Raw genomic sequence first — 20,897 nt, forward strand, 5'->3', positions numbered from 1 at the left:
GGCAGCATGTATGACTCTATTGACATTGTTGAATTACATACATGATGTGGTAAGTAACTACCAGAAGTGTTTTGTTACATTAATTGTGATGCCATTGGTGATATATTGTTGTTGTTGAATTAATTTATTTGCATAAGATATATTGTTGTCATCAGTGAGGTAATAAATGCAATCAAAAGCAGTAAAGTGGAAGGAGAGTTACAGGTGCTTGACCACAATGGCTGAGGCTTTTTTTGGGTGTTTGCAGGGATCGTAACAAAACTTTGATTTTGATTCAAATAACGTTTTCTTACCGAAAGTCACAGAATTTCTACGGTTTTTGTACGAACTGTACCTATATAGAAGGAATCTTTTGGTGAGCGATTTTCCCTCCTGTCCCTTTTAACTTAAGAGCTATAGCGGCTTCCGTTGTTAATGCGTGAGTATTTATGATGACAGCAGATTCTGTGCATTCATAAACAAGGTATATGGAGATGTCATGCAAACATCGACTGCAATAATTAGCAACAGAATTTGTTGTTTTGTAACAGTCTTAATTAATAGTACTATGTCCTTGAGGAGCAGTCAGCCGGTGATGCATGAACGTGGTGGGCGTAACACATGGCTGTAATTACGAGGCGAGTGAGTAGGCATGGTGGTCTACAGGGATGTTTGTGGGTTCGCGGTGGTGTACCCTTCTGAGAAACGTTTACAAATACGGTCATTAGCACGTTTGATAGAACATTTTTACTTACATGTAATAACAAGCATTTGCAATGCAATAGGTCTCGCATTTACGCGAGTTTAAGGTATTGGCATTGTAAATGACAATGCCTTTTATTTCTGTTTTAAAACCAAAACATAAATAAAAGGGATTGTCATTTACAATCCCAATAGCTTAAACTCGTGTAAATGCGAGACCTATTGCATTGCAAATGCTTGTTTTAATGGGGCCTCGAAACGGGTCTCTATCGGGCTCTGTTTTGTGCCCTGGCACAGGCGGTCCGTGTTTTTTCTCCAGACTGCATTGACAGCAGGCACATAGATGTGCGCGTGGTGAACGTTGTAGAGGAAGGGAAATCTTTTAAAGAGAGTCATTTTCTCACTTGATTTTCCTTCTCTTTTTCAAACTCAGGAGCAGCAACATTGTCGTGGTGTCACCAGGGCTTACGTGGAAGTATTTTCAATATTATATACAAGGCCATAGTTGCTGCTCCAACTAGCAACCATTGACAAAGCCAATAGTTCTGACTTGTAGGTATGATGTGACTTGTTCTATCATATATCTGGACGTAATGACTGGAACAGCAACATACAAGGCGGGCGGCACACTGCTAAACACAGATTTTTAGCTTAGGTGTTTTTAAGCCACGGCCTTAATTACATTGACCACGCCCCTTTGAGAGACCACCCAGTTTTTGTATCCCACTTAAAAGAAGAAACCGTATAATGACACGATGCCTTTACAGCACAGGATTAATCATACAAATCCTTTGTGTTTGCTTTGAAATCCGCAGTAAAAAATATGCCCTTTTCCAGGAAATTTTCTATCTAGTTGCAATAGAACAATATCCCGTGATGGATGTTAACAGTAAATTGTTTACTGTTGTTTTGTATGTGCCATTTAAATGGGCAAGAGTGTGTTTTTATATCATGTTTTTGTGTTCGCTCACCTTTTTTGTAGCTCGTTAAGGGTCTTCTATGCTTTCCTTATCGTTTTGAGTTTCACTTGCAAAGCCGATCACAAACTTCTTCCTAGTGAGCCACCTTTTTATTATTAACCCTTTCACGAACCCTTTCACTGGTTGGCTTCTAAGGACCATTCACACTTGTATGGTGGTGCTTATTGCCCATATCATTTACATCCTGTACTAGTTGTTTTGGTTCACTGAGGGGGTGGGGGGTAGGGGCTGGAGCACTGACTCAACAAAGAGCTATTAACATACATTTCGACTTCTCCTTTGTCTCACGGAGTACCCAGTTTTAATACCTCTAATTCAGACAGGCATTGGCAAAGCCAATAGGTCTTGCATGAGAGCTTTATTGTACAGCAGCGCGAGTGCTTTGCAGTGTGTCTAAAACTAATTTAAGGAAGCTTTGTAGCCACACTGCAAAGCATCCGCGCTACTGTACAACATGGCTACAAAACATTGCCAACACCAATAGCTCTCACAGGCAAGACCTATTCGCTTTCCCAATGCTTGTTAATATTTTCCTGTATTCATTTCCTCATTTCCTAAAGTATAAGTTGTTAGCACGCGAAAGCACTAGTAAAAGGGTTATATTGAAAAATAAAACACTGGTGTAAGCGATGTATTAAAAATTGGGTGAGAACATATGAGTGTACGCAGAGAACATGTCTACAGGGTAAAGGATTTCATGGCGGCTGGGCTTCCAAATCAAAAGATAGCATTCTTGTAGAGTTTGTGTTGCTTGATATTTTGTTTTGACAGCTAATCAATCAATCAGGATTTATAATGCACAGCTTATTTGAACAGCCAGGTCTTGAGGGCCATTTGGAATTCTGGAAGTGGTGTGATGGTCCGGAGTTGCGTGGGAAGGCTGTTCCAGGTTTTGCTGGAATGTTTTAGGAGGAGCGTCCTTAACTTCTGCTTCGGTGAATGTGGGCAGTATGCTCAATTGAGAGGGAGGAAGAGCCTAGTCTTCTCGATGGTTGGTGGAAGTTCAGGGAGTGGTTAATAATGCAGGTGGGTCTTTGGTTGTGTAGAGCCTTGTGTGTGTGGGTCAGCAGCTTAAATTTTCATCTCTTCTGTACTGGGAGCCAGTGGAGTTGCCTGAAGTGGTGTCTGATGTGGGTTTGTCAGGGTAGGTCAAGGATGAGTCTGGGTTCTGCGGTCCTTATGGTCTGAGGTCTCTGTAGGAGGTGGGGATGATTCCTACATAGAGAGCATTGCCATAGTCCAGTCAGCTGGTGATGAGGGCCTGTGTCACTGTGCATCTTGTTTATAGGGGGAGCCACTTGAAGATCTTACGTAGCATGAGCAAAGTGAGTAAGCAGGTGGAGGAGACTGCATTGATCTGTGATTTCATGGTGAGCTTGTTGTCAATGATGATTCTGAGGTTTCTGGCATGGTCGGAGTGAGGGGGTGCAGGTCCTAGGTCTAATGGCCACCATGAGTCCTTCCATGTTTTGCTGCTGTTGCCCAAGATCCGTACTTCTGTCTTGTCTGTGTTCAGTTGTAGGCAAATTTTCTTCATCCAATCTGCAACGCTTGTCATGGATCTTTGGAAGTTGGTTCTGGTGGGGGTGGAGTCGTCGGTGAGTGAGAGGATGAGTTGGTTGTCATCTGCATAGGAAATTATTTTGAGACCATGTGATCTGAAGATGTTGGCCAGTGGGGTCATATATGCGTTGAAGAGTGTGGGGCAGAGGGATGAGCCCTGGGGGACACTGTAGATGATCTCCTTGGGTTCCGAGGTGAAAGGTAGGAGGTGGATCCTCTGGGTTCTTCCGGTGAGGAAGGAGGTGATCAATCTGAGTGCGTCCCTTTGGATGCCAATGTGGTGGAGTCTTTTGATCAGCTTGTGGTGGGATACGGTGTTGAAGGCTGCAGAGAGGTCGAAGAGAATCAGAGCTGCTGTTTCTCCTCGGTCAAGGAGAGTTTGGATGTTGTCGGTAGCTGTGGTGGTTTCGGTGCTGTGATTGCTGCGGATGCTGGATTGGGAGGCGTTGAGTATCTGGTTCTGCTCCAGTTGTGTCAGGAGTTGCTTGTTGATGATCTTTTCCAGTACCTTCACTGGGAATGGGAGCAGTGAGATTGACAGGTAGTTTTTTTAGTTCACTGGGTCGGCAGAGGGTTTTTTGAGTTGTGGTCTGACTTCGGCATGTTTCCAGGTGTCTGGAAATGTTGTGGTGGTGAGCGAAATGTTAAAAAGGGTGGTGAGTTTCTGGGCAATCCTTTGGTTTCCGAGGTTGAAGATGTGGTGTGGGTATGGGTCTGCGGGCGTTCCTGAGTGAATGGATTTCATGGGGAGGTGGTGTCCTAGGTGCAGAGGAGGTCCCAGGTGGTCAATCTGTAGTTCGTATCCGTTGCGCTGGTGTCCTATCTGTCGAGGTAGATGGTTGGTGTGGGTTGGGGCTCCAAGTTTCTTTATATGCTTGTGATCTTGTCGTAGAAGAAGTCCTTGATGTTGTCACACAGCTCCTGTGAGGGTGTGATGTAGTTTTTGCTGGCAGCCAGATTGGAGAATTCCTTAACAATGTTGAAAAGTTCCTTTGTGTTGGTGCTGATTTTTCTGGGTGCAGCTTGGGCGGTCTTGTTTGTTGTCCTCAACAGGTTGTGGTAGAAGTTGAGGGAGGTCTTGAAGGCTTCCCTGTCTGAGGTTTCCTTACTGGTGTGCCATCTCCTCTCCATCTGTTTGCTGTCTTGTTTTGCTGTTCTGAGTTCTTGGGTGTGCCAGCTGGCCTTATTGGAGGCCAGTGTGTAATCTGAAGCTCTCTCATCTGAGTAGTGACACCGCGGACCCGGCCTTTCAGTCTTCCAAGGACGTTAACATGAGTACTGAACTTGATAATTTCAACACGTGTTATTTAATGCATGAAAAGAAAATGTAATGGCAAGCCAGGGGCTAAAAACCAAGTAATATGATATTATTCATTTTTCATGTATTTAAGTCTATTACAACCCTCTCACTGCTCTTGGAAGACTGGTATAGTCGTTAAGTGGTCACCAAATACAAGAAATGTGTGTCTTATACCTGATATCCTCTTGAGATAAATACTGTATATCTTTATCTAAGGCCCTTGATTGCAGGGGTGTGGAGAACAAGGTCTGGCCTTCAAAGTTTCTAAAAAATCATTGACTTCACTTAAAATTATTTTAGATAGTGCTTCATACTAGCATTCAACATTTTCTAAGCGCTTCAGTTTTGGCAGATCTGGGGACTGAGGCACATTGAGTGTGTCAGATTTGCGACAATCACACAGTGGTGGGTTGCCAGGATTAACACCCCGTTGTCTTGTTTTTGAATTTGTCAGTTCATCCCTTAGACCAGTGGTCTTCAAACTTCTTAATGCTGCGCCCCCCCATGCAAATCCTCAACCCCCCCTCAATTTTTTCACAATTATTCTGCCAAATTGACAATGCTTAAATATGTCTAAACATATTTAAACATTGCATTTAAGCCCTGTTATCCCTTTTTACACATACTCCCAGTCAGGATATACATTTCAAAAGTTGTTATTGATGGCCCATTACAAGGTGACTTCCTGCCACTCATGTTTTTTTTAAAAAAGTTTTTTTATTATTTTATCAGTAAACAAGGCAATTACAATGGCAGGAGTACTTCAGTAATATGATAACGTTACAGTCGCGTCTCTGTACTTAGTAAAACATGGAATATGTATAGTGGCAGTTACACATCTCGACATAGGTCATTAACAATCCCCCCTCCCGACCCAGTTTAAACCTCTTCCATTTCATCGTCCGAACTATCAATGTCTCCCTCAGGCAATGATTCACATATTTCCCCTCTAAAAACGTTCCAAGGAGTCCATATCCGATTCCACCTGCGTGGACTCCCCCTGTTAGCATATACTGAGCGTTCCGTAATCATTATCAAGACCACATGTTTGCACTAAGCTGACAATGTAGGTCTATCTGCTACACCCCACTTTTGTGCAATGTCTCTCTTAGCAATCATCATTCCTAGTGTTCCCCATAATTGTCCATGGCGAGTTAGGTCATTCGGGACCCATATATTAAGGAGACATTTCCGTGGTTCAGGCAAGAGGGACACTTTTAGTGTTTGCGAGATGGTGCGCATCACTTGCCGCCAAAATTCAGTTATCACTGGACATTCCCATAAAGTATGAAATAGGGTACCCTCCTCCCCGGAGACAGAAGGGATGCTGCGTGCGCTGAAGCTTATATAGAGTGGTCCTGGTATAGTAAATGCGGTGTAGGATTTTAAGTTGTACTAGTCTGAATTTAGCGGAGATGCCCACTTCCTTAGGGGACGCCAGGGCCTCCAACCATTCCGTATCATCAAATGCGCCCACCTCCTCCGCCCATTTTTCACGTAGTTTCAGTGTCGAATCTGGTAGGTTATTAAGCAGTTTCCGATAAGTGAGTGATGTAGCACTGTGTTGCATATATTCAGTTAAGAGCCGATCCTCCAGTGGGGAGGCCTCCGGGACCTCGGTACCCTCTGGTAGCGCCGGGCGTAAAGTGTGTCTAATCTGTGTATATCTATACGCTTCAGTTGAACCCCGGTCATATTGCTGTTGAAGTTGCGTAAAGGGAATTACTATTCCCTTGTCCCAGAGGTCTCCCACCGTGGATATGCCGATATTGTCCCACCTCGTGAAGCCCCTACTGTTTCTCAGTTGACCCAACGCCTTGGCGTCCCACAGCGGGGTGAGTTTGGTTATGGTTCCCTTCCATCCCAGTCTCGCTTGCGCCGTGTACCAGAGTGTGACAGAGCGTTTTGTGGGTCTTATCAGTTTTGTGGCCAGTTTCCTGTTGTAGAGCACTGCAAGCATGTTGTTTGAACCTAATTTTGCCCTATCAGCTGGGTCGTCTTGGGGTGCATGAATCCAGTGATTGAGGGTTTTTAGGTGTGCTGCCCAGTAATATAACTGTAAATTAGGCAACGCAATCCCCCCGTCATACCAGCTCTTGTTTAATTTGATTTGTGCAATACGGGCCGGGCGATTCCCCCACAACAGGTATGTTACTAGTGCTGCCATCTGTTTAAAAAATCGTAATGGAACCGGGTACGGAGTGTTATCGAGTGCATAAAGAAATCTGGGCAGTGCCATCATCTTATATAGTGCTGCTCTGCCCAACAGGGTCAGGGGCAGAGACTCCCAATGGGTCACATCCCGTCTCAGCCGATCTAATCGGTCGCGTGTTTAGTGATATATATTCCTAAATATTTAAAAGAGTTTTCCGCTAGTATTAGTGGGCAGTCAACCGGAAGCATAGGCACCGGACCCCTCAGGACATACAACACTGACTTAGTCCAGTTTATGGTGTAACCGGACGCCTTCCCGTGAACGTCACAGAGTGTGAGAAGTTCAGGGATCCCTATTTCCGGGTCTGTCAAGTACACCAACATGTCGTCGGCATAAAGCGAGAGGCGATCCTCCCACCCCTCCTTCCAACTGATACCTTTCAATAAGGGGGTGGCTCGGATTAGGGTAGCCAGAGGTTCTAGGACTAATGCGAACAACAAGGGTGACAGGGGGCAACCCTGACGTGTCCCTCTGGCTAATGGCACCGTGTGTGATAAGTGTCCGTTAGCTGTCACCTGTGCCTTTGAGTTAGTATATAAAAGCCTTATCCAAGCCCTAAATTTGGGGCCAAACCCCATTCTGGACAGTACCGCGAAAAGATATTCCCAGTATTACCGCTGGATCTGTTAACGTCGATGCTCGTGCCAACACCCCATGGACTCGCCTGAGATTGAGGGAGGTATTTCTGTTGGGCATAAAACCCGACTGATCCGGGTGGATCAGCTGTGGGAGGGGGGTCATCAACCTGCTGGCTAACAATTTCGCTAGTATTTTAGCTTCTGCATTTAGCAGTGAAATAGGGCGGTACGATGTGTATTCCCAAGGGGGTTTGCCTTGTTTTGGAATTGCTACGATTGTCGCAGTACGTTGGTCCAGTGGGAGTTCCGCAGTCGCCAGACTGTCATTAAACATTGCTAACAAATGTGTACTAAGGGTATCAGACATTATCTTGTACCATTCTATGGGTATTCCATTAGGGCCCATCGCCTTCCCTGATTGTATCGCTCCTATAGCCAGTTGTATTTCATCAGCTGTGAGGTCTGCCTCTAGCTCCATACTAGCGTCCTGCGTTAGTGCCGGGGTGTTTATGTGGCTTAATGTTTCCAACGCAGCCGCCTCCGATACTACCTGTTCCGGAGTATACACTACCCGAAAGTATTCTGCGAGTGTGTGTACTGTCTCCTGGGGGCGTGAATGTACTGTTCCCTCCCTCGTGCGTAAGGATTATATTCCCTTGGTGCTGCCCCCTTTTTTGTCCAGCCAGGCTAATAATTTCCCTGCTTTGTCTCCGACCTCGTATATTCTATGCGTGGTTGTTGTAATACTATCTATTGTTTGTTTCCTCAGGTGCTCTTCATGTTGCTGCTGACATAAATGTAGGGCGTGCGCCGTTTCTGGTGTAGGGTCTGCCATATGAGCAGCATTCGCCGCATGCAGGGCCAACTCTAACGTCGATAGTTCCTGCTGCTGCGACCGCTTATAACCAGTAATGGAGGCTATTGCCTGACCCCGTAGAACTGCCTTATATGCCTCCCAAAGTACCGAGGGTGACTCTACAGAGGATGTGTTCTCTTCAAAGTATTGCCTAGTGGCCACCTTAAGTTCTTTTTTTATACGTGGGATCTTAAAATAATTGGGATAAATAGGATATAGTCTCTTGCAGGTTTTCTCCTGGCATGCCAGCGTCAATAATACCGGGGAGTGATCTGATATACCCCTAGGCTTGATGTCGACACTTTCTACGTTTTGTAGTCGGGTTCTCAAGAGCAGGAAATGGTCTATCCGCGATAGACTGTTATGTACCGTGGAGTGGAAAGTGTACTGATTAGTCGTGGGGTGCATATGTCTCCAGACATCAGTCAGTCCCATTGCCTCGAGGAAGCTCTGAAACCGAGAGGGCCCGGATGATTGCTTTCTAGTGGGGAATCTATCCCGTGACTCATCTATCGTTGTGTTAAAGTCTCCCCCTATAATTAGATCGCCTTGTGGTAAGGCTAAAATTAATTCTCCCAGTGCCGGCAGTGCTATGGAATGCAGCGCAGGTAGAATGTACACTGATGTGATATTGAAGAGTCGGCCCTCCTATTGGCCCTGCATCGCAGCAAAGCGCCCCTGGTTGTCCACCTTAGTCTGCAATATCAGAAACGGTGCATTTTTTTAACCAGAATGCCAGTTCCCCTGGAGCCGGGTGTGAACTCTGAGTGCACGGCCATTTTGTATCCTCTCCTATCTAGCGCTTGGCATGCCTTCCCCGTAAGGTGTGTCTCTTGCAGCAGGATTATCGCAGGATTATAGTGTTTTACGGCCTGCAGGGCCAATCCCCTTTAATTTTATCACCTAATCCCCTAACATTCCACGTTAGTACTCGCAGGGGGGCTACTAGGGATTCCTGTGAAGCCTCACCGTGGAGGTCTGCTTGCGAGTAATGTGCCATTAATGTAGTGGTGAAAACTGGGGAGTGAGTCTCCCAACCCATGTTCGATATGACTGCCCTTCCATCGTGCTCCTAGTATATGTAGTCCTGCACTACTTGCCTTGACAAACACAAACTGAAAAACAAAACCCCATTTCTCCCAACCAACCCCCCTCCCTGCCTCCCTGCTTAACGGACAAAGAACCGCCCGCCACCCCAACTTAGCAGAGTGCTTCTCCCCAACCCATCCCATAGTACTTGCTCGTTGGGGTAAGAGGTCCGTAAGGCAGCAGCCCTCTATGCTCCTTCAGGCTCGCCCCAGTCCGGAAGCCAGTGCCAGCTCAATGTCCAACTGGTATTACTGCATCTTGGTCAGTAGGTCGGGAAGTGAAGTCAAAGGTCTTGGCTCTGTTCATGATCGTCTAGCACTAGCCGTGGTGAGCGGGTCAGATCCTCATGCTCAGGTTCTTCAAATCCTTCATTAGCTTCTTCCTTTTTTTTTTTTTTTTATATTTTATTGAAAGTTCATAGCAATAGCATATCTAATACATAAAAGGAAACACATATTGACATAGAAATACAGACTAAATATACATACAGGATGTTAGATATACATAATAAAGTTTCAACTTGTAGTAGGGATGTTAAAACAGATTAAAACCATTAGTATGGGAAAAAGTACAATAAATATGTTAAGAACACGAGGGAATATCTACCTAGGTGTTAAAAGCTATAGGCCCAGGGTTTTTGACCGCCTCCATGATGCCATGAGCAACCAAATCCTTAGTCCCATGCCCCTAGATTTCGCTCCCTTCAGTGCGTACAACTCAGACTCTATGTTATGGATCTCAAGCAGCCTACAGATCCACATCTGAAAGGTTGGAGCCCCGATATCCTTCCATGCAGCAGCGATTAATATTCTAAAAACAGCTGTTGCTATAAAAACAAGTGCCTCAGACTCCATGCTTAAACCCAATTTGGCATCATACCCGATTATTAAAAGTGTAGGGGATAGGTCGATCCTGACAGCTAGCAGCCCCTCTAAAAACTTTTCGATTTCGTTTTTAATTGGCCCTAGTTTCTCACAGCTACAAAACATATGAAGCAGATCAGCAGGGCCCTTCCCGCATCTAGGGCAATTGTTATCCGCTCTCTTTCCCCAATCAAACAATTTTGCCGGTGTGTAATATAAGTTAAATAGGGTTTTAAAGTGCTGTGCTCTTAGGTTTGAGGATCGTAGGAACCTTTTATCCATAAGAATGGCTCTGTCTAGATCGATGTCGGGGTCACTCAATTTCCCAACCCAGGTGGCCTCTGTTTTAAGCATATCATCTGGCAGCGTTCCCAAGAATAGTGCATATATTTTCCTTATGCGACGGCCGCCTCCCTTCATGTAATCTAAGAGTGTACATTCTTTTGATATATCTATGGTGGGTCTTTTAGATTTAATTGTGTTAGCCAATTGTATGTATTTAAACTCTTGGGAGCCTTGAAGTGAATATCGTGACTTCAGAAGATCAAGGGGCCTCAGAACATCCTTTACCATCACTTGGCCCAGTGTGGTGATTCCCTGTTTTTCCCAATGTCTCCAGGAACCATCTCTGCTTAAGTGCGGGAATAGCCCTAATTTCCAGAGTGGAGTATGTTTGTTAAACTTCGGAATGCTCTGGTTCTTCTGTATTGCCAGCCATACCCCCCGGATATCTTCCAATATTTTATACCCTGAGGCCTTGAAGCGTTTATCATAGTTCCTTAGCAATGCCCCATATGCTTCGTTCCCTAATGCTAACTGGTATATAGATGGAATACCGCACTGGCAGTATATCATGTCAGCAGGAAAGAAGAGTATGGCCATATCTGTGAGGAGACCAGACCAGTGATATAATTTTAGATTAGGTATACCCAATCCACCCTGTTCCTGTGGTAGAGACATGAATTTAATTGATCTCCTCACCTTACCATATTGCCAAACGAAATTCATAAAAATTGCCTCCATTTCCCTGATCAATATATCATCTATTTTAAAAGGGATGGACCTAAACTTATATAAGATTTTTGGGAACATTGTCATTTTGATGACATTTGCCCTGCCTATAATTGATAAATGAAGAGTATCGATTCTTTTTAGATCCTGTTTCATTTTCGCCAGTAATGGTGAGAAGTTATCTTTAATAATTTCCTGTGTCTGGGCATTAATTGTGATTCCTAGATAGACTACTGAATCCACATAGCTATCATCCAGTTTGACTGTTTTACTTGAACATAATACCTGTGTTTTTGCCACATTGAGTCTATATCCAGAAGCACTCCCAAAATCAGAAGTGATGTTAATTATTTCCCTCATAGCACTAGCAGGATCGACAGTGGTGATAGCTATGTCGTCCGCGTATGCGAGGATTTTGGTTTCAAGTCCATTGGTGACAATTGGTTTTATGTTGATATTGCTCTTAATGTGGCAAATCAGGGGATCGATATACAGTGCAAATAGGATAGGTGAGCACGGACACCCTTGTCTCGTCCCTCTTGAGATATGGATCAGGTTGGAGCCCTCACCCATTAACTGAATGCTAGCTATTGGATTATAATACATGGCCTTAATTGCCTGCAGAAATCGGGGGCCAAATCCTTTGCCGATCATCACTTTCCAGAGAAAGCTCCACCTAACCCGGTCAAACGCCTTCTCTGCGTCGAGGAGGATCATCGCGATCCCCCCTCCCCCCCGGCATGCATATCAAACAGAGTTATGGCTCTTTTAATATGGTCGGTGGTACCCCTTCCAGGGATAAAGCCATGTTGCCAGGGAGAGACGAGGCCCGCGATAATCCTCCCCATCCGTGAAGCCAGTATTTTAGCATAAAGTTTGTTATCGCTATTTATTAGTGATATAGGCCGATAAGAGCCCGGGCTTTCCTTGGGTTTGCCCTTTTTGTGAAAGACCACAATGTTGGTTTTAGTCCAGGATTCTGGTATCGTACCTGTATTAATAACCCCGTTAAATAAGTCTAGCAGGAGGGGGGCCGTTTCTTCCCTCAGGCATATATAGACTTCCAGGGGTATAAGATCAGGCCCTGCTGCCTTGCCTGCAGATAGATCTTTTAGTGCCTGAAGAAGCTCCTCCATAGTAATATCCTGTTCTAAGGATTCCCTCTCATTGGACGTCAGATTGATACCTGTATCCTGCCAGTTTGTGCCCGGGTAGGCTGTATCTGCCTCCTCCTTATAGAGATCCTGATAAAATCGCCTGAAGACCTCTAAGATTTCTGTTGGCTTTTTATAGGTCTGCTCACCTTCTTTAATTTCAGTGATGATATTTTTTGAGGTGGCTTGTCTTATCCGAAGCGCTAAAGCCCTGCCTGCATTCTCACCTGTTTCATACATACCTACTCTACGGGTCTGATATTCTGCTGCTGCCTTCTTTGCCAATTGCCGCTGGATATCTGCTTTTATAGTATTTAAACTTTCTAGGCTCTGAGACCCCTGGATCCCGTGGCATACGTCTCTCCTATGTTGCTCCTCTGCCTTCGCCAATTTAGCCAAGAGACACTCCCTATCTTCCTTCATTTTTTTCCAAAGCCGTGCCGAAAAGCTAATTGTCTCCCCTCTTAAACCAGCCTTAAAGCTATCCCAGACCATGCCGCGGGATGCGCTATATCTATTAGCGTCAAAGAAAGATTGGGACCACCCCTTTATATGCGCTATATAATTGCTGTCCACTAGAAGTTTTCTATTAAAGGTCCATGGTCTCATTTTTTCCCTTGGTTTGCTAACAGATATATTCAAGACAAGGGGATTGTGATCCGATATTAGCTTTGGGAGCATTGAAATTTCGACATTGCTGAGTTGTGTGGCTGATGCTAAAAAATAATCCAATTTTGTATATTTATTAAATGGATGTGAAAATATGCTTCTTCTCTGTTACAGAGGAGGCCAACTGGTCAGAGGAGGATGACGAGCCACATAGCTCAGATATTGATGGTAGTAATCCGGAAACAGAGAGTGATAGTGAGGCAGGGCTACCATCATCTATTATCAAAAATGTGCCCCCTCAAAGGGCCCACACAGCACTAACTTGGGATCACTCTCCTACGACATCTCTTCAAGGGAACTCTAACCCGGCCATGGGTAATGCAAGGCACAACGAGACTACGCAGTTTTCAATGATGGCGATGATGGAATCAATTCACCAAGGGATAACTGCACACAGAGAAGAAACCCGGTCAGACAGCCTTAAATCCCAAGCTGCGATAAGAAAGATGAAAGCAGTGGTTAGAAAGCTTTCAAAAGCCTGGGTAAGTGTTGGAGACAGGGTCACAAATCTTGAGGAGAGGGTAGTCGCTACCGAAGCTGAGGCGGCTGCAGCCACAAATAAAGTGGAAACACTGGGAGCTCAAGCAATTGACGTCCAGTGGAAGCTGGAGGACCTAGAGAACAGGCAAAGAAGGAACAATCTTAGGGTCCTGGGTATTCCGGAAGGGGCTGAGGGTCAGGATGTCAAAATGTTCATCGTCAGAACATTTGAGAAAGCCTTTCCAGACATCGCCGGTTGGAACTGGACCACTGAAATCCAGAGAGCACATAGGACACCCTTCAGACTGAGAAAAAACGCCAGAGAAGGTGATAAGCCTAGAGCAATTTTAATCTACATAGGCAATTTTCTTCTTCGTCAGTCCATATCAGAGAAAGCCCTGCCAGACTCCAAAAGAACCTTTGAAGGAGGGTCCTTCTTCGTTAGGCCGGATTTCTGCCACTCCACCGTGGAACGACGATGGAGATTAAGACAATTAATCAAACCTTTCCAGGACAAAAGAGTGCAGGTTCATCTCATCAATCCTGCTCAGTTAAAGATAATTCACCTAGGCAAGACCATATATTTTTCCTCGGAAATTAAGGCTCAGGAGTTTCTAGACTCTCTATAATATGTTACATTACTCATATAAGCCAACAAAGGCTAAGGTCCTAATTTCTGTTACTGGCTGAAGTCTAAGGTTTAGCTTAGTTTAAGCTCAAGTTTGAATCACATAGAGGAAAGTGTGTCACGTTATGGAGATTTGTGGGTACACTTAAGGTTGAGGTTGAAGTTGGATTTTTTGATCGCACTGTGTACGTTGCCGGGCCGCACCCATCACACGCACAGACTCAGTCTGCGCGCCTCACCTGGGAGTGAGTTGGGGTCAGGGGGGTGGGGAGGGAGGGGACTCTTGAGGGAGGGGGGGGAAGGGGGAAAAAGAAGCAAAAAGAAAGTTCATGCAATAAACACGCTTATTGATATATCTGAGATGTTGAAAGTGGTTATACTTGTCGCTGTTAGATTCAGGATAAAATGTGACTGGTTAGTATGTTGGCTTGTTTCTCTCCAGGGGTATGTCAAGGATTAAGATAATCAGCCTCAATATAGGAGGGCTGAACGATTGGAAAAAGAGGGAAAAGTTTGAGGAGTATGTTAAACTAATCAGGGCCGACATTGTGTGTATACAAGAGACTCGCCTACCATGGAAAAAGAAACATTGGTTGAACATAAGGGGGTATGAAATCTTGTCTTGTTACTCACAGACCTCAACTGTAAGGGGGGTAGCCATTATAGGCCGGGTAGGATTGGGGGGGGGCTAAAAAATCAAAAGCTGATTCGTTGGGCAGATGGGCAATATGTGAGTTGAAAATAGGAATCACTCTATGCTCAGTGTATGGTTCTAATTTGGACGACCCAGGGGTGATGGATTACATCGAGCGGGAGCTCACTAACTGGCCATCACCTATGGTATTCTGCGGTGCTCTTAATATTTCAGCCGATTTTACAGGTAATACCCCATATAGTGGCCGCAAGCCCCGGGTATTCAGGGCGGTGTCCTCTATAATCCATTCTTATGGCCTGAAGGATGTCTGGGGTAACCAAAAGAAAGATGAACCTGGGTTCACATATTCTTCATTAGCTTCTTCCTGATGGTGCCGTTGAGACTTGTTGAGACGTCGACGTGTTCCTGACGGTCGCCAGCCATCCAGCCAGTCACGCGCCGCCTCCGGTGTGTCGAAAAACCACGTTTTATTGTCTGCTGCTACTCGGAGCCGTGCCGGAAACAACATGGAATAAGGTAGTTCACGCTCCCTCAATGCTTTCTTGACTTCTACAAAGCTCTTCCTGCGCCGGGCCACTTCTGCTGTGTAATCAGGAAAGAATACAAGAGTTGAGTTCAGTATACGGACCGGGGGAGAGGTCCTTGCCGCCTGAAGGATAGCGTCCCTGTCCCTAAAGTTGAATAGTCTAGCAAGCACCGGTCTCGGGGCTGCTCCCGGTTTAGGATTGCCACCAGGGACCCTATGGGCCCTTTCGACGGAGAAGAAAGTAGACAGTCCTTTAGGCTGCAGTTTGGTTGTGATTAACTCCTCTATATACAGATCCATGGCTCGTGTACCTTCTGTTTCCGGAATCCCAAGAATCCGTACGTTGTTCCGTCTCGATTGCCCTTCCTGGTCATCCAGCTTCTCCTTCAGGTGTTTGTTTTCTGTTTCAATCGGCGCCATTGATCTCTGCAACTCAGATGTGTCTTCCACCAAGGATTTCGGGACTATTTCCACCTCCTTGATCCTTTTGGTCATTTTGTGAAAGTCCGCCCGTAGCAGAGAAAAATCTGTGGATATTGTCCCTACCGTTGTCTGTACGGCCGTCCGCGCCTTCATAATATCTTCCAAGGTGACCTTTTTCGTTCCATCGCCTTCCGGTGTCTTCCCCGTAGAAGGGCGGCCGTCCACTGAAGGCGTATTGTTTTTGTCATATGCGTATTTATCCAACTTGGCCTGCGCTGCATGATTTCTTGGGCCCCTTCCCGTCATGGTGCACTCCTCATGCGATCTGCCGCAGCAGGGCCAACGCAGGAAGAGAGTGGCGGTGGCGTCGGATCAATAAGTAGGGTGAAGTTGCGCGTGTTCCACAGGAGCAACAGCTAACAATGGGTAAGGGTGTTCAGGTGTGGCACGATATTTCTTAGTGCCTCTACTGAAGTTGAAGTCCCATTCACCCCAGGGCAAGGTGTTGGTAATACGGTCCCTCTAGTTAAGTCGTGAGGCGGTAGTCGCAGGTTAGTACCACCGTCAGTGTGTCTGGCAAGAGAGGGAGGCCTATTGTTACAGCCCCCTCTCATTCACAGCGCTGTTCACGGTTGTATCATCCACAGGATTTTATAATGGGAGGCCCTGCTGGTGTTCCCTCTCTTGTTATGCGGTTTAATCCCAGTGCAGGCCGATTTGGAGGCTCCTCACGACATCGAGGATTTATGATCAGCCGCTGTTGTATCTTGATCTGGGTTCCTCAATTTAGATAGTCTACCACCGGGCCTGGGGAGGCCGTTGTCAAAAGCCCCCTGATACTTCCCCGGTATTGTTTCGGGACGGGGAGACGGAGGGGGCGGCCGCTTGGGGTGAGAGCGCCGGGTATAGGTAGCGCGAGTGCAGTCGTGCGGCGCTCACTGTAGGCTCCCGGTCTATTCTTGCCGCCTCCTTCACCATCGCTGAGTCTTCGTGGTCACTGCCCGCGTCGGGCCCCCGTCACCGCCCGCGGTACACAGGCGAGAGTCCCGCAGTTAATGGCCGTCCGTGCTGGCCGACACCGGGGCACTTCCGGTCCCACGCCAGCCGGGTCTACCGCACTGCAGCCCGGCACTCAGATTGGGACAGGCCGCGGCTTGCTTCTGTCGGGCAGGCCTCCCACGCTCACCGCCGACTTCTCCGCTCACATGTATCGGAGCACTTCCCGGGTCCACTGATTCATGCTGCCTGGTTCCGGACCTTAGCCGCAGCCCCTCGGAGTCTTAGAATGACATTGTATTAATGATCGGATAGATGCTAGAGGCGCTTCGCCCACGTAGCTCTTCGGCTATGCGGCCATTCAAGTTGGCTGCTAGCCGCGTCCCGCCACTCATGTTTTTAACACTTAAAGCAAAGCATGATACTTCTCTTGGCCAGAGACTGGCACCCCACCTAAGCCCCCCAGTTGGAGGACCACTGCCCTAGACCTTGTCTGGTCGTTGCCCCCTGACTGAAGATAATCACACACTGTGTCTAGGGTGGATGCCGGGAATGATCCCACGACTCTTGTTTTTAAAGTCGCCAATAGCCACTCCTACCCCTCATTTGTTGCAGGTCACGCCACTGACTGCACAAGGTCACACAATGGAGTGTCCTCCTACCAGTGACTGGAGCGACCACTGGCCGCTGCAGGCCGCAGGGTAATAAGCTGTGGAGGCGCTGTTGGTCACTCTTGACCGATCTGCCACATGGTGATGAGCCAGGCAATATTTAATGCGAAACCCGTTTCAAGGCTAATTAAACTGAGTTTTAGTTTATAGTGTTTCGATTAGAAATTATTTTTCCTAGCCTGTAGAGGTTGTGCACTGCATCCTATGAACAAAACCGAAAGAAACTGGCACAACCCATATTAGATATAGTTTCCAACCCCAGCACGTCCTTATGACCCCATTGACCAACATCCTCTTGATCTTCCAGCCCAAATTCTCAAAACTAGTGAACCCCTGTCTCTGGCCTGTCACTGTTCTTGTTATAGCGCAGCCTTGATATTGCTATAATGGATGCTGATTGGTCACATGCTGGCAGAAAGACCTTGAGTTGCTTATCCAGATTGTTGAAGTTGCCTTTTTGTGATATACCAGCACCCTCAAAATTAAATGATTGCCTGCAGCGTTGAAGGTGTTGATGGCCTTTTATTATTTGTGTTGCTACCACTTCTGTGCAGAGTTGGTACTGCGTATTCCAGGACCCAAGCATTTGTAATTTTACCCTTAGGATACCCTAAATCCCTTAACATCTTTGAAGTTTTCTCCTTAGGACCTCTCGTTGAGGTCCCCTTGGTTGGCTGCATTTTATTGTTGACGTTGCCCACCAAGGACATGTCTGGACCTTCAAAAATGTTGTGGGAATGAAGTACCTAATTCTGCTGCTTAACTACATGATGCACAGCAAAATAGCAAATGGGGATCGATTACAAGCAAAGTATATAGCAAAGTGTGCAATTAAACAAAAATGGTGTGGTGCGTTCTGTGACATCTTGGTATTGTCAGATTTTTCACATAACATGGATGAAGGATGAATCCCAACAGTAGTGAATGAATACTGGAAGGAGAGAGTACTGCATTACAGTTAACACGGGACCTAGGAATGTACAGAACCCGCCTTTCAGCTAGGTTTGTGATAAATACTAAAACCATCTCATGCATAATGTAATGAAAGTGGCTTACTTAATGATGACAAGCTTTTTGTACTTTGTGTGCACGTGCAGCCAATCCCTATCTTTTTCGCCTGCTCCTTTCTACTGAAGTTGTCTGTCGGCTACTTGGAGAGATGCATGGGTTGCCTTCTTACTGTCCTCAGGATCCTGCCGTTTGAGGGCAAACTATGGAAGGTTTGGCCGGTGGGCTTATAGGAGCAGATGGCAAAGGGCGTGCATGCTCTGCGATAGTCTTGTGATAACTCTTCAAAGTCTCCAGCTACTGCGAATCCCTTTCGAATGGACAACCAAGAAGTGTGCACCAGGATCCTTTAAGATTCTGCTTGAATATTTATGTGCAAGCGCAGATTGTATTAATGGGCCTAGTGAGTAAACCATCTAGCACTGAGACTGTTCTCTTAGGGACACATTTTAAATATTTGCCATCCCCCCTCAAAGCAACACACACAGTTTGAAGGTTCCGTTTTATATCACCAATTACACATTTTCCAGTTTCTGAAAATCTGAATAAAGTTTAACTGAATATTTGAAAACGTAGCTGTGCTTTTCCAACATATCTTGAATTGTCCCTAACACTACTTTCTTTTCTTCTTTCCACAGGCATCACGCCCCTCTTCTACAACTTGTTTGCGCTTTACGATGTCCAAGCCAAAGTTTGGATCCCTCCAAACCATGTGTTTGAAATCAGCAAAGATTCGAACGTGATTCTGCATTTCCGTATGAGGTAGACATGTGTTTGTGTACTATTCTCTCGCTCAAGCCCTGATTTCTGACATATGCTTAGAGAGTGACATGACCTGAGTGGCACCAATAATTACATCACCAACTTATTGGGGTGTCTTCATTATTTTCCAAGAAATCCTGGTTGGCCTGCTAATTTCTCAGTCCCAAGGCACATTTTCTCCTGAGAATGATCACAAACCATAATTCTCCGTCTGTGTAGAGCCTCCTAGTCATGCAAGAGGGTTTTGGTGTTTTAAAAAGAAGTAGACCTCCGACATTAGCAAGGTAATACGTGTAATTTCTTTTTAGCACAAAGGAAAACACCAGGAGTCGCAAAAAAGTGCAAAGTTAAAAAAGTGCTTTGAATACAGCACCAATATGGGTTGCAATAAAGGAGCCTCGTGGGTGGTGTGGACGATTCACAGGGGCGTTGAACTGCAGGGAAGTGCCACCATATCTTATGGAGAGATTAACTTTCTTTTCGGGTTACCTTTAACAGCCTGGTAATAAGCCGGAATGGATTCCATACTTGTATTGTATTGTAATTGCATTTATATAGCGCTTACTACCCCTGCCGAGGCGTCAAAGTGCTGTTGCTGCATGAGTGATAAAATATTAGAGCACAGCATATTATGTCTTGGAACAATTTTGCTGATCTGAAATGACAGATGGCAACGAAAGTCAAATAATTTGAATGATGCTGTTTTATTAATTTCCACTGATTGAACACAGCCACTTAGGACGATGCTCCGGCTGATCTCTGTCTAGAGTTGTCAGTGTTGGTGTTTTTTTAAGACCGCATGCAACAATACTACGGATGACATGCAGAATTTTGGAATTCATTTTGCTGCGTTTTACAACAGCATCCGAACTCATTATTCCTGGTTCTTAGTTTTTATTTAAGGTTTACAGTACCAAATTTGAACTGATATGGGCTTATTTAAAAATGTTTATCTGAGTATTTCTGGTCGTGATACCCCAAGTACAGCATTTCTGACAAACCGCGGGTGAGGGATGGCGTTGAGGTGTCCTGTCTGCAGGTGGGAAGACATAGAAGGCGGGAGCTATGGAACCTCCTGCCCTGCTGCACCACACTGCTTTCAAACGTTCTTAAGGTGAATTACATGCTATTTAAACGACCAATAATATCCTAGCATAAACTGGACGGAAAGTGTTGATACTGAGAAACTGAGGCAGAGAAAGGGTACGGACAAAAATAAAATATTCACTTTTTATGCAATGAGTAGAGGGTCTCCCATAACTTTTATTTTGGTGATCTAAAATATAGCATGTATATAATCCGAACAAGGAACATCCGATGAATTATTGATGGTTACACAATGCTAAATGAATTTATGTTTTGGGGAAGGTCGATGCTTGTGCAGAGCCGAAAAGCGTCCAATCAGTGCTGCTTGCGGCAATCACTTCTATATCTGGCATATTGCTGGCTTTTTTCTAAGGATAGCGTTTCGGGATTGATTTGCATCTGAAGAAACCAGAGACAGACCTGAAAGCATCTCAAAGGCTTAAGTTTTTCAATGAATGGGCTCTCCTTAGCTGAGGTTTCCACCATTATTGCAGATGGTAGTGAAATTGTATCCGTGGAACATCATGTAGCCTTGTCCTGGAGAGGAACAGACGTAACGATGACCTGTTCATGGGAAAGATAGGCTTGCAACTCTCGTTAAAGGAGATTTGTTGTAATTGATATACTTCGGAATTCATATCAGCAACATGGTGTTTTTTTATGGAACAGAAAAATAACAAGCAAACACTGCGGAGACTGAGAA

At 45.5% G+C, this 20,897-nt stretch overlaps 1 protein-coding gene across 1 annotated transcript in view; it reads left to right on the forward strand.

The window, feature by feature from the left end:
- The window catches only part of TYK2 (tyrosine kinase 2), a 523,599-nt gene that overhangs the window by 90,428 nt on the left and 412,274 nt on the right, over positions 1-20,897 (forward strand). The window contains exon 3 of the mRNA XM_078640035.1: positions 18,985-19,108. Coding sequence (XP_078496161.1) covers positions 18,985-19,108 — 124 coding nt within the window. The remainder of the gene's footprint in view (positions 1-18,984; positions 19,109-20,897) is intronic.

Source organism: Lissotriton helveticus, chromosome 1_1 (genome assembly GCF_964261635.1).
Source record: "Lissotriton helveticus chromosome 1_1, aLisHel1.1, whole genome shotgun sequence".
NCBI lineage: Eukaryota > Metazoa > Chordata > Amphibia > Caudata > Salamandridae > Lissotriton > Lissotriton helveticus.